The following is a 13,429-nucleotide window of genomic DNA, read 5'->3' on the forward strand; positions in this document are numbered from 1 at the left end:
AACATTAATAAACTGCCTGACCAAGAAAAAGGGAAAACAAGTGACCCATATTAGGAATGACAGGAAGAATGTGGTAGTGTGACTACAGCCCCACAGGCATGAACGGAAGAGCGTGATAGTGTGACTACAGGCCCCACAGGCATGAAATGAAGAATAAAGGAATACTACAAAAAACGGAATCACAGATTCAGCAACTGATATAAAATGGACCAATCCCCTGAAGACACAAACTGCTGAAATTAGAAATAGAGAACCCACATAGTCTCTTATTTATTTAAGAAACTGAGTTTCATAGTTTAAAACCTTGCCATTAAGGTTAACTGCAAGAATAGTGCCACTGGGGAGTTCTACCACACGTTTTAGGAATAACGCCCGTCCCTACTTTGAGGCAAGCAGTCCTCTGCGTGTGCCCCTTATTGACGGTATTTTTATTAAAATGCACATACACAAAAGAAGAAAAATAAATGGCCCAGCTTCATGTAAACAGTAGTGTTTATTCAGAAAGCATAAACCCCAGCGCTCTCGGAAGGTTCTTCTGAGATGGACCAGAGGCTCCAATCAGAGGCTTCGTGTGCGGGAAGCAATTACAGCATGAAGGAGCAGGTGAGAGCCAGGGAAGGGTCACGTGGGGATCTGAAACTTGAAATGGTCAAAGACCAGACGGCACAAGGCAGCCCGGACAAGACACCCTCAGCCCACGTGCACCAAACCCAGCCTCAGCCCCCAGCCCACCCCGAAGGGATGGGGAGGCGGTGGCTTACTGCTCATGACCTCCTGGGGAAGGAGGGAGCTGAGATCAAAATGAAATAAAGAACCTGGTAGTCGCTTCCATATTCACACAAGAAACCTCATGTCTGAGGGCAAGACAAGCAGGGGCTGCCCCCTGGGACTCCTGAGATCAACATTTCTGAGGCCCTGCCACCTGCCTATCCCTTGTAGGGATTCAAGTCCAAATAGCCAGAGCCTCTGGCAGAGGAGATGGGGGAAACTGAGGTAGCCCTAGGGTCCTCCTCTCAGGTCAAGTTGCCTGGAGACTGTAGCAGCTACGGTTGAGGCTGCTCAGGCAGCACAGAGCCCCCCGGGCAGCAGCTGAAGCTGAAGGCTCCAGGGCCAGGCCGTCGGGTCAGGCGTTCAGGAACGCGAAAGCTGACGGCTCTGAGCCAGGAGGCTCTTTGACTGCTGTCCTCTGGGACGATGTTTGCGGGGCTTGGGGAGCATCAAGGCAGGACTCTCCTGCAGCAGCCCCGGCGCCCACCAGGCGGGGGCAGGCCACCAGCTCCATACCAGCAAACAAGGAGTCGCGGCTCCACGCACAGTCGCTGGGGCCGCTCTTTGGGCTGTCTGTGCCCCCTAGGACCTGTTCAGGTCCCCACCCCCTGCTTTCTGCCAGTCTGGCCTTGGCCTTGCTGGGGTCTCCGCGGGCTGGAATGGGGGAGGCATCCGGGGGTGGGGTGGGCACAGGGCTGGGCGGCATCCCAGATGAGGGAGCAGGGCTCCGGCATGAGACTGCGGTTGAACTCAGAGGCTGGAGGAAGAGTTGGCTCCCAGCAAGAGGCACAGCATCGGTCAGCAGGTCAGATGGGCCTGGGAGGGCGGCTGTGGGGCCAGGCTCGGCTGAGGTGCCCCGGGCAGGGGACAGCTGCCCACAGGAGGCCTCAAAGTGCCTCAGGATCTGAAAGAGGAAGGAAGGAGGAACCAGGGAGATTCCTATGCAACCCTGGAAATTGTGGGGACCAGGGCCTGCCTCTCCCTAGGGCCTCCTCAGTCCCTCCACTCAGAGGGCAGGGCCAGTTCTGGGCAGGACGCCGGCTGCCAGGAGGGGGCTGGAGCAGTGCACCCAGTTGTCATCCCACTGAGAGCAGCTGCTGGGCTGGTGCTGGCGACAGGGGGCAGGTGTCACACCCACACCTCAAATCTTGTTCCTTCACTCACTACTATACCAACGGACACCCTCCCCGTCATAACCCACCAGGCACTGCTGGAGGGAGTGAACACACGTGGCCCGGCACATCTGGGTGTTTCCAACTGTTGGACGCAGGGTTCTTCCAGCATGCCTGTTTTAGAAACCCCACTACGAGGTTCGCCTGCGGTGGTGCAAACCCCAGGCTCACTTGTCGCTCTGACTGAAAGGTGAGCTAGATAAGGACGACTTGGGGATGGGTGACTGAGGTCCTGTGTTTCCAGCAGCCAGGGAGAAAACAGGAAGAAAGAAACTGGGGGTGTCCACAGGCAGAGGGAGGGTGCCAGGGCCTGGCAGCAGAGAGAGGCCTCCCAGTGTGACTCCAGCAGCCTCCAGGCAGTTCGGAGTGTTCAAGTGCACAGAGATCAATGGAACCACTTCTGCCCTCCGGAGCTGAGCATGAGCTGGGCCATGGGTGGCAAACTGCATGTGCAGTCAGGGAGGGCTTCCTGGAAGAGGTGGGTGTGAGCCGAGACACAAGGGCAGGAACATTAAGGCAGAGGAGTTTGGGGGCTTCCAGGAACAGGTAGAGGCCAGTGTCCCGTGAGTGCTGCGGAGCTGGGGTGGAAGGCAGGAAGGGAGTTGGGGAGGTGAGGACCCTGACTCACTGCTGCTCCCTCTGCCAGCGGGACGGGGACTCGGGAGGCGGGTCCGGGAAGGGCTGACCAAGCGCCGGGCAGGGACAGGGTGGCCGTGGACTGCAGTGTATGTCCTGCTGTACCCTTGGACCCGTGTGTGTGTGGCACTCTGCAGCTGCCCACCTTGGTGGCCTTGTTGGTCACAGGTCCCGGGCTGCCCATGCTGAGCTCCTGCAGCCGCGGCCGGGTGCGGAGGAGGATGTGCTCCTGGGGAAGGAGGTCGGCGCTCCCCAGGGAGGCAATGGCACACAGGGCCCTCTGCGGACGAAGGGAGGGGACATTAGCACGCATGGGGCAGCAGCTCCATGCCAGGGAGGCCTGTCTGGCCATCTCTCTCCCTATTCTCCCTCCTCCTCAACGACTGGAGTGCCAGGAGGCACCAGGGACAGCTCCACCAGAGCCCTGTCCTCACCGCCTTACACCCCAGTTCCCGGACACCAGAGCCCTGTCCTCACTGCCTTACACCCCAGCTCCCGGACACCAGAGCCCTGTCCTCACTGCCTTACACCCCGGCTCCCGAACACCAGAGCCCCTACACCCCAGTTCCCAGACACCAGAGCCCTGTCCTCACTGCCTTACACCCCAGTTCCCAGACACCAGAGCCCTGTCCTCACTGCCTTACACCCCAGTTCCCAGACACCAGAGCCCTGTCCTCACTGCCTTACACCCCAGTTCCCAGACACCAGAGCCCTGTCCTCACTGCCTTACACCCCAGTTCCCAGACACCAGAGCCCTGTCCTCACTGCCTTACACCCCAGTTCCCAGACACCAGAGCCCTGTCCTCACCGCCTTATACCCCAGTTCCCAGACACCAGAGCCATGTCCTCCCCGGCTCCTGGACACACCCCAGCGAGAAGCACGTGACCTGCTGCCCCGTTCGCCTTACCTTCATTCCTCTGCATGCCCCCGCAACATGCCCACGCGTGTCCACACTTTCATGTGCACGCACACACACATAGGCACATACATACACAACCACACACATGAAGTCATGTACACACGCACACATGCACAGGCACACACACAGGCACACACACATGCACAGGCACACACACATGCACAGGCACACACACAGGCATACACATATGCACAGGCACACACATAGGCACACACACATGCATACACACAGGCACACACACATGCACAGGCATACACACAGGCACACACACATGCACAGGCATACACACATGCACAGGCACACACACATGCACAGGCACACACACAGGCATACACACAGGCACACACACAGGCATACACACGTGCACAGGCACACACACAGGCACACACACAGGCATACACACAGGCACACACACACATGCACAGGCATACACACATACACAGGCACACACACACAGGCATACACACAGGCATACACACATGCACAGGCATACACACACACACAGGCACACACACACACAGGCATACACACAGGCATACACACATGCACAGGCATACACACACACACAGGCACACACACGCATACACACAGGCATACACACATGCACAGGCATACACACACACACAGGCACACACACACAGGCATACACACATGCACAGGCATACACACACACACAGGCACACACACACACGCATACACACAGGCATACACACATGCACAGGCATACACACACACAGGCACACACACACAGGCATACACACAGGCATACACACATGCACAGGCATACACACACACACAGGCACACACACAGGCATACACACAGGCGCACACACACACAGGCGCGCACACACACACACAGGCACACACACACACACAGGCGCACACACAGGCGCACACACACACACAGGCACACACACAGGCACACACACATGCACAGGCACACACACATGCACAGGCACACACACAGGCATACACACATGCACAGGCACACACACAGGCGCACACACACACAGGCACACACACAGGCACACACACATGCACAGGCACACACACAGGCGCACACGCACACACACAGGCGCACACACACACACAGGCACACACACACACACAGGCACACACACACAGGCACACACACACAGGCGCACACACACACACAGGCACACACACACACACAGGCGCACACACACACACACAGGCGCACACACACACACACACACAGGCGCACACACACACACAGGCACACACACACACAGGCACACACACAGGCATACACACAGGCACACACACAGGCGCACACACACACAGGCGCACACACACACACACGGGAACGTCCACACACAGGCACACACACACACACAGGCACACACACACACACACAGGCGCACACACACACACACGGGAACGTCCACACACAGGCACACACACACACACAGGCACACACACGCACAGGCATACACACAGGCACACACACACACACAGGCACACACACACACAGGCATACACACAGGCATACACACATGCACAGGCACACACACAGGAATGTTCACACACGCGCACACACAGGCACACACACACACACAGGCACACACACATGCACACACACACACAGGCACACACACATGCACAGGCATACACACATGCACAGGCACACACACAGGCACACACACATGCACAGGCACACACACAGGAATGTTCACACACACACAGGCACACACACGCACAGGCACACACACAGGAATGTTCACACACACAGGCACACACACAGGAATGTTCACACACAGGCACACACACACACAGGCACACACACACACAGGCACACACACACACAGGCACACACACAGGAATGTTCACACACACAGGCACACACAGGAATGTTCACACACACAGGCACACACACACACACAGGCACACACACACACAGGCACACACAGGAATGTTCACACACACAGGCACACACACACACAGGCACACACACAGGCACACACACAGGAATGTTCACACACACGCGCGCACACACACACACGGGAACGTCCACACACAGGCATGTGCACACAGGCATGCCCTCCCGCCCGCATGCGCAGCTCACCAGCTGCGTGCACTCACTGGTCCCACGCAGGTGGCAGGTCAGCAGCTGCAGCACAGCCTCACAGTTGAGCAGTCCACACCTGCACAGAGGGGACACCTGGGTGGCGAGCGCGGCCCGTCCCCTCCTCCCTCGCCCAGGGTTGGGGCTGGGGCAGAGCCGGGCGGGTCCAGGCGCACTCACGCTTTGAGGAAGTGCTGTGCCTCCTCGCGGCTCAGGAAGGCGCATGGTCCCCGAGTCACAGTCCTCACCAAGCTCAGCTCCTGCTGACAGTCACTCAGGGCTACCACCTCGACCCTGCCAGGGGGAATGGCCGGGTCAGGGGTGAGTTGGGGCCGTGCCCCCACCCCTGCCTCACCCCGGGGAGAACCTGGAGAGCAGGAGCCGCGCTGGGAGGGGGGTGGTGTGGTGGCTCCGAGACCACTCCCGCATACCCAGCAGCTTCCACTCACCTTTCTGCCAGGTCGCCCGGCTCCCGGCTGGCCCCTGAATGGCTGTCGCTGCCAGAATGACTGCCCGAGTCTGAGACCCTGCTCAAGTCACTGTTCTGGGAGGAATTCTGAGAGCTGGGGCTGCTGTCCAGCTCGTCCCAGCCCCCTCCGGCCTGCCCAGGCTGATGCCTCATGGCTGGAGGAAACAGGATGGCCGGTGAGATCCCCAGGGCTTCAGGCCAGCCCCATGCCCACCTCCCGGGGCCCTGGACCAAGGCCTTGGGGACTGAGTCCTGAGCTGAGGATGGGTGGCCGGCCACCTTGGCTCCAGCTTCAGCAAACACCAGCCCCAGTGGGCATCTGCTTCCACCTCGGGTCCCGTCCCCTCCTGCTGTGTGGGAGGCCCCGGGATTTGCCTCCATGGCTGCAAAGCCCCAGCGGTGACAGGAAGGAGTGACCCAGACCCCAAGGGGAGGAGCCCTCGCCTCGATACCTCGGGGACCTGGAATAGCCCCGGGGAGTGGGTTCCCCAGGGTTGGGGGACCGTGGTTGGCTGAAGGCATCGTGGCAGGCTGGTAGGTGTCACCCCGCGGCAGGAGCCTCTGGGTACTGGGACTCTCGGGCCCGGGGCGCATGGCGCTGGCCACCACCTCCGCGGCCTTCTGGATGGTGGAGAGGAAGGCTTCGCCTGCCGAGCCTGCACCTGAGGAGAGGGAGATGGGACGGCCGCCCAGTGCGGCCCCCACCCACGTTCTCTGGGAGCGGGGTGCCCGCATGGGCTCCCTGCTCAGGCTTGGGGAGGTCGGGGTACACGCTGCAGGGAGGGAGGCCTCCAGGTGGACCCCAGGCCCTCTGGAAGCTCCCGGTGGACTCCACTTTGGCATTCCCACGCCCAGTGGCCTAGACACCCAGCTCACAGCAGTTATGCCTCCGTCCCTCTGCTCTGTCCTCTGGGGGTGAGGGTGTCCTAAGGGGCTTGGGCTCGGCCTTGGCTCAGGGAGGTGTGTCCAGGGCTTGGGGAGGGGCCGGCCTTTCCCGTGTGAGCTCCCTGTAGAAGGTGCCCCCACACCAAAGTGTCAGCAGGAGCCCCGGGCTGCGTGCAGGACAGTGTGACACAGCCTAACGGTGAGCGGCGAGACACCGCCCGGGGCCTGGCAGCAGGGCACAGCTGGGCCGGGGGCTGGGTCCCAGCTGCAGGCCGTGGTGCCACCTGTGGTTCTTCTGGCGCTAATGAGTAGTTGTCCACTGGCACTGCCCCAGCTTGTAACAGCTCCACACAGGACTGCCCGAGTCACTCACACTACAGCCAGGGGACAGCCCTCAGCCCCTCTTGGAGTGGGACTCCCCCTGCCATGGGACCCAGCCCTGACTTCTTGCTGGGCCTGGTTTCTCTCGCCTGTCCGTAAAGCAGCCCTGGCCACACCTGCCCCACCCCCACGGCAGCAGTAGGGACAGCCCCAGGAAGGGCTGAGGCCGTGTAGGGGAGGGGACGGGGGGCAGCAGCTACCAGGTGGGGCAGCATGGTCCGGCCCCCACCGCCCTCCTCATTCCTGTACCCTGAGATGCCGGGGCCCATGCAGGCCCTTCCCACTCACCCGTGCGGCCATGTTCCTTGCTGTAGCCGAAACCCTGGAGGGTGCCGTGCGGCCTGGCCTGGGAGCCCATGCCTGCAGAGGGTCCTCTGTCAGCGGTAAGTCGGCCCCCACCGTCGGCCCTGCCCATGGGTGGCACAGACGCCGAGGACACTCAGGGAGGCAGAAACCCGGTGCCGGGACTGGACACAGTCCCCTCGGTCACCTACCTGTGGCAGGCGGGTTCCCCAGAGGCTGGGAGGGAGCCAGTGGCAACACGGTGTCCGAGAACAGGGTGCTCCCCAAGTCCTACATGGGGAGGCGGAGGCCCTCAGCGTCCTCATGCCGGGGCCTCCTGTACTCACCCTGCCACTCGTATCAGCTGTGTTCTGTCCCCCAGAGGCAGGGGTCCCGGGCAGGGGAACTGCAAACCCCCCAGCTGACATCCTGGCCCCAGTCCTGCCCTCTACAGGAGGAAGGGCACCCCGCAGAGCGACACTGCTCCTGGGCTCACCTGCGCGGCCGCCCGAACCTTCTGGTACAAGCTGTTCCCGTGCAGAGGATCTGGGGGCCCCGCAAAAGCTGCAGAACATAAAAGGCAAGTGGGGGGCAGGGCTGAGCCTGGCACCGCTGCTCCCTGCAGAACATGGTGAACTGGGCCCACTCCAGGGTGGCAAGTTCCTGCCACCCGGGCCCTTCTGTCACGGCCACTGGCACGCCTTCCTCCAGGACCCCGCAGAGGCCACACCAGAGCAGACCCTCAGCTCCCCCCACCCATGCCCCACAGAGGCGAGTCTCTCTCCACGCAACCACCTCGCCTCCCCCAGGGCTGGCAACCCCTGGTGCCTGAGCTGGTGCGGCCTCCCTGCAGCCCACTCTCCCTGCCCCAGGTGCACCAGGGACCCCTCGGAGGCTGCCGGGGCCTGGAGGGAGACACCAGCCTTCTTATCACAGCCTGAAAGCTCCGCCTGGACCCACCCATCCTCAGTCTCAGCCACCTCGGGCTCCCCTGCCCTGAGAGTTCCTCTCACGGTGAACTGGGACTTCTGTCCTTAAATCTTCCGGCCCCAGAGCCTCCTGAGCCTGCACCTGGAGCCGAGGCATCCTTTCAGGGCTCATGCTGACAGCCGCGCCTCTGAGAACCCTTGGAGAGCCTCAGTCACAGATGAATCCACTCGCCACCCTGGCAGGCTGGCCCTGTGATTCGCAGACGACGCCCCTGGCTGTCCCTGGGCCCAGGGTGGCAGCCGCAAGCTGAGTCAGTGGCTGGATAAACTGACCCCTGCAGCTGCCATCTTCCCGCAGGAGCCCAGGGCACCCGCCTGCCACCTCGCGCTGGCCCTCCTCTGTGACAGAGCAGGAGCATCACCGTCTTGGACAAGCCCCTCATTCTAAAGTTCACCTTAACCAAAAACCGCCTAAATCCAAAAGGCATCAGCCTAATGGCTAAAGTCAGCACAACCATAAACTACAAATAACATCTCCAACCAGAAACACTCCAAACTCCTCCCCGACCAGAGACATGCCAGCCCGAGACAACCCTCCTCCGGCCGGGAAGACGCCAGCTTCGAGAGAACCCACCTCCGGGCTGGAAAGATGTCCCAGGATAACCTGCCGTCCTTCCAGCCCGGCCACGAACTTCTCCACACACACGTTCCGAGCTCCTGACGAGCCCTCACCCCAAAACCAACACACGCTTAGTCTGTAAGAGAAGGGGCTTCTGACCACAATCGGCTGGGGGCGCCTCTCAGGTTTTAACTAAAGAAAACCTGTCTTGGGCCGGACGCGGTGGCTCACGCCTGTAATCCCAGCACTTTGGGAGGCCGAGGCGGGCGGATCACGAGGTCAGGAGATCGAGACCATCCTGGCGAACACGGTGAAATCCCGTCTCTACTAAAAATACAAAAAACTAGCCGGGCGCGGTGGCGGGCGCCTGTAGTCCCAGCTACTCGGGAGGCTGAGGCAGGAGAATGGCGTGAACCCGGGAGGCGGAGCTTGCAGTGAGCTGAGATCGCGCCACTGCACTCCAGCCTGGGAGACAGAACAAGACTCTGTCTCAAAAAAAAAAACAAAACAAAACAGAAAACCCGTCTTTAACTGTCAGCTGCGTTTTGTGTTTCTTTCCTCTTTCTGACGCTCTGCGTGCGTGGGGTGGGCCATCCTCACTGCACACCCGCCGCCTGGCGGGGGCCGCCCCGTCTCTCATGTGCGCCTGCCTTCCTCACAGGGCTGTCGTGACACCTCCCACATCCTGTGCCCCGCCCAGGGCCAGTGCCCAGGCACGGCAGGCGACAGCCATCATCCACAACTGCCTCTGCACAGGACAGACTCTAGTGCCAACAAGAACCCAAGGTCTGAAGAACAGCCTTTCCCAACCTCGGGGCCTGCCATGCCCCATCCCCACACCTGCTGCAGCCCCCACCCCAGGGCATGTCCCCGAGACCACTGAAGCCACAACGTACATGCACCAACCACAGCCACGGGAGTGGCCTGGGAGCCCGGGGCCCTCTGACCCGCTGAATGGTGAGGATAAATGGCTGGTACTGCCTTGGCCCCAAAGCTGTGAGGAGCTCTATTAGAATGGCGAGAGCGCCCTCACACAGCCGTTCCTTCAGGGGCATCTACCGCCTAAGTCATGTGTCACAACTGTCGATGGTGGCCCAGGGCACTGGCCCCTGAGGGACACCTAGAGCTGCATGCCCACTTGTCACAAAGTGGGGCAACACTGGTTTCGACGCCGGTTTTGGGGTGAGCCCAGTGGATGGACACGCTTAGGGTCTCCATAAGCAAGCAGCGGCACGACAGACACTCCCTCCCCAGAATTCCCCTCTCAGGGGCTGGGCTGGGGTCCAGACATGGTGTGCCCAGTGACCACCTGGAGCCCCATGGAAGATCTCAGGCCAAGCCCCCACAAGTCCTCATTAGGCAGAGGCACACGGGACTGCCCCCCAGCCTGTGGGACGGCTCCCCCAGACCCACCTGCTGCCTGGACAGATCGACTGGCCGGGGCCCCGCCTCTCCTGCCTCCCAGTCCCGCCCTCCCATGGCTTCCCTCTGTCTTGGGCTCTGAAGAGCAGCCCTAGAACAAGAACCCACAGCCTGAGGAGGACGTGTGAACAGGCACTGAGTCTGCTACGTGTGGGCACTGGGATGGAGGGGAAGACCCGAGGGGCACACAGAGAAACAAACAATGGCAACCGGGGCAGCAAGCACAGGGACAGACGCAGCTGAAGGCCCAGGGGCACACGGGAGGCACGGAGGACCCAGCGGAGGGAGGGGCAGGGCACGTCAGGGGAGGCCGAGTCGGCCAGCTGGGGTGCGGGTGGGCAGCAGGTGGAGAGGCCAGGGATGGGCCAGGATCAGCAACGCGGGGCTTTGACGGGGACCAGGCCCAGGTGAGGGCTCTGGCTGAAGTCTTGCTTCTCAAGCCCGGAGGATTTGCCGCCCTCCCGCACTGTCCAGAGCCCCTGTACCTGCGGCTTCCTGGATGAAGGCAGAGTTGCGTTTGAGGATGAGCAGGAAGGAGGAGGAGCCGTGGCCACACAGATACAGCAGGATCTTCAGCACCTGGGGAGTGGGGCGGTCAGCAGCGCTGGGAGGGCCGGACACGGGACGCCCAGGGCAGGGCCCAGGGCACCCAAAGGGCACAGAGCTGCTTGCCACCCTGGGCCGCTCATCTCCTCCTCTAGCCTCACCACCATGGGCCAGGCCTCGGGCCTGACCCTTGACCACCCAGGGGCTCACCTTGAGCTTCCCGTGGCCGGAGCTGCTGTGTAGGCGGCTCAGGAGGTACTCCAGCAGGCACTGGCTGCTGCCCGGAGACTCGTGGGAGATTTCTGTGGCACGCTCGGGTTAGGGAAGGGCGAGATGGTGAAGGCTGCGCCGGGCCGCAGGGAGACCGGGCCCTGGGACCTCCAGTCCACGCTCCCTGGAGGCGCCTCCTGCAGGCTCTGCCGTCAGGAGCGCAGGGCTTCTCAGGTCTCCTGTGCCATCAGTACTGCAGCCTTCAGACCCACCCACGGCTGCTTACAATGATAAAGGAGCTGCGGATCCCCCTAGGGACAGCAGAATCCCCGGGAACCCTTCGCACCACTCTGGGACCCTGCCATCTGTTCTTTCCCCCACACGGTACGTCGAGGAAGGATACTAGCAATCTCTTCAAACAGGTAGCCCGGACATGGGACATCATCATCCGATGTCCCCTTCAGAAGAATCGGGAGCTGAAAGGGAACAAGAGCCCCGCTGTGATGAGGTGCCATCTCCCACAGGGGTGGATCCACACCCCTCCAAAGGGGATGGAAACGGCCCACCGATCGCTGTTGACATGGCCGGAGAGAGGCCTGGGAAGGGGTGAGAACCGTGCTACTGGCCACAGGGAGGCTGCAGCAGGGTCCTCTCTCAACAGTCAGGGATGAACAGCCTTGGAGAAGAGGCAAGTCAGTGGTGGTTCTCCACGGAGGAGCTGTGCCACTTGGGTTACGATGGGACACAGCCCCCAGCCTCCCTGCACTTACCAGCACGTAAGGCTATTTAAAAGTACCTCTCCTGTACCTACCTACTGACTAGCAAAGCCAAACAAGGCCCAGGCAAGCGCTTTTCCACGCAGAGGACTATGAATAGTTCCACCTCCCAAGAGCCCGGATTGGCAGAGTGACAGCCGCTCAGCCTGACTGGCTCCATCGCTCCCCAAGAACCGACCGATGTCGTGTGTTTTATGTTCGCTAACAGCAGATGGACTTATTGGTTTCATGCTGACTTACTGGCACAAAGATGTAGAGTTTATAGGGATGAAAACTGGAACCACCCATTTTTGCATTATTCAGTTTCAGGACACAACAGAGTTCAAGAGTATTTAAGAGGACAAGCATGGGACCGACCACGTGAGGTGCTGAAGCCTTTCAGTTGGCAGCGCGGAGATCTAGTGACAACACACGCAAACGTGGACCTGAAGTGTTTCCCGAGGCTGTGGACACACATCACTGACACTATTTGCCCACCAAGCCCTAAGGGGAGCTAGACAGGTTTGCAGGTGACAGCTGACAACGGCAGAACGCAGCACACAACGACTCTGTCCAAACCTTGCACTGAGAGCTTTGACCAACCCTAGCGTGGCTTCTGGCAGCCCAAGGCCGCGCCCTGGGCCCACTCAGCCCCCTCTGAGGTTCAGCCTAGGAAAGCTGAGGGCTGACAAAAGAGGGCGGTTTGCTCAGGACGACACCTGGGAACTGGCCCGGCCTCTCCTTCTCAGAGCGTTTACTAAGAGGGGCTTACAACGGTGTGTCCTTCCCTGTCCCTTCGAAATGTCTGTGTTCTCTGCAACCCAGGGGTGCCTCTCCAGGACCGGAGTCCTCTGAAACGCCACCGTTAGGGAGGACGGCGGGCGGCCAGCCCACCTGGGCGCCGGCAGCACGGACACAGCGGCTCCACGTCCACTGGGTCCGCCGCTCCTTCCCTCCTGTCGGAGCCCACTGAATGCTGGCGGAGGCCTGTTCGTTCCCCCAGGGTCTGGCTGTACCCATCGCCCTTGCGCTCGGTGGGTCCGGCTTGGGAGGCCCCGGGACGGCGCGGCGGGCGGGCAGCTCAGGGGCGTCGGCGCGGGCGAAGGGGCCGGCAGCAGCTACCCGGCGCGGAGACGCAAGGTCAACGGCTCAAGCCCGGGGCGAGTCCGGGGAACGCGGCGCTCGAGAGAAGCCGTGGGGCCGGGGCCCGGGCGGACCGCCCTCACTCACCCGGTGTAGAAAGCTCAGGCGGTCCCGTAGCGGCGGCGCGGCAGCCATGATCCAAGTCCCCTCCCGGTCTGCCCCGCTTCCGCCAGGCCCGGGCTCTCCAATCACTGCGCGGGTCTGGC

At 61.3% G+C, this 13,429-nt stretch overlaps 1 protein-coding gene across 38 annotated transcripts; it reads right to left on the minus strand.

Annotated features, from left to right (window-relative positions):
- Positions 1-474: 474 nt before the first annotated feature.
- TEPSIN (TEPSIN adaptor related protein complex 4 accessory protein) lies at positions 475-13,380 on the minus strand. Of its 38 annotated transcripts, none has more exons than XM_074020908.1 (14): positions 13,311-13,380; positions 11,729-11,801; positions 11,326-11,417; positions 11,055-11,148; positions 8,096-8,163; positions 7,812-7,890; positions 7,606-7,677; positions 6,928-7,058; positions 6,504-6,713; positions 6,032-6,206; positions 5,763-5,876; positions 5,600-5,661; positions 2,722-2,856; positions 475-2,518 (listed from the first exon to the last, which is right to left on the minus strand). In XM_074020908.1, the coding sequence occupies exons 9-14, from the start codon at positions 6,643-6,645 to the stop codon at positions 2,136-2,138; spliced, it is 1,011 nt and encodes a 336-aa protein (XP_073877009.1). In that variant the 5' UTR covers positions 6,646-6,713; positions 6,928-7,058; positions 7,606-7,677; positions 7,812-7,890; positions 8,096-8,163; positions 11,055-11,148; positions 11,326-11,417; positions 11,729-11,801; positions 13,311-13,380; the 3' UTR covers positions 475-2,135. The 38 variants fall into 38 exon arrangements, 34 of the variants coding, with proteins under 34 accessions (XP_073877009.1, XP_073877008.1, XP_073877003.1 ...); XM_074020907.1 differs by having other exon boundaries at positions 475-1,672; positions 5,583-5,661; XR_010582062.2 differs by having other exon boundaries at positions 475-1,672; positions 1,970-2,518; positions 6,032-7,058.
- Positions 13,381-13,429: the final 49 nt, after the last annotated feature.

The sequence above is a fragment of the Macaca fascicularis genome, chromosome 16 (genome assembly GCF_037993035.2).
Source record: "Macaca fascicularis isolate 582-1 chromosome 16, T2T-MFA8v1.1".
Taxonomy (NCBI): Eukaryota; Metazoa; Chordata; class Mammalia; order Primates; family Cercopithecidae; genus Macaca; species Macaca fascicularis.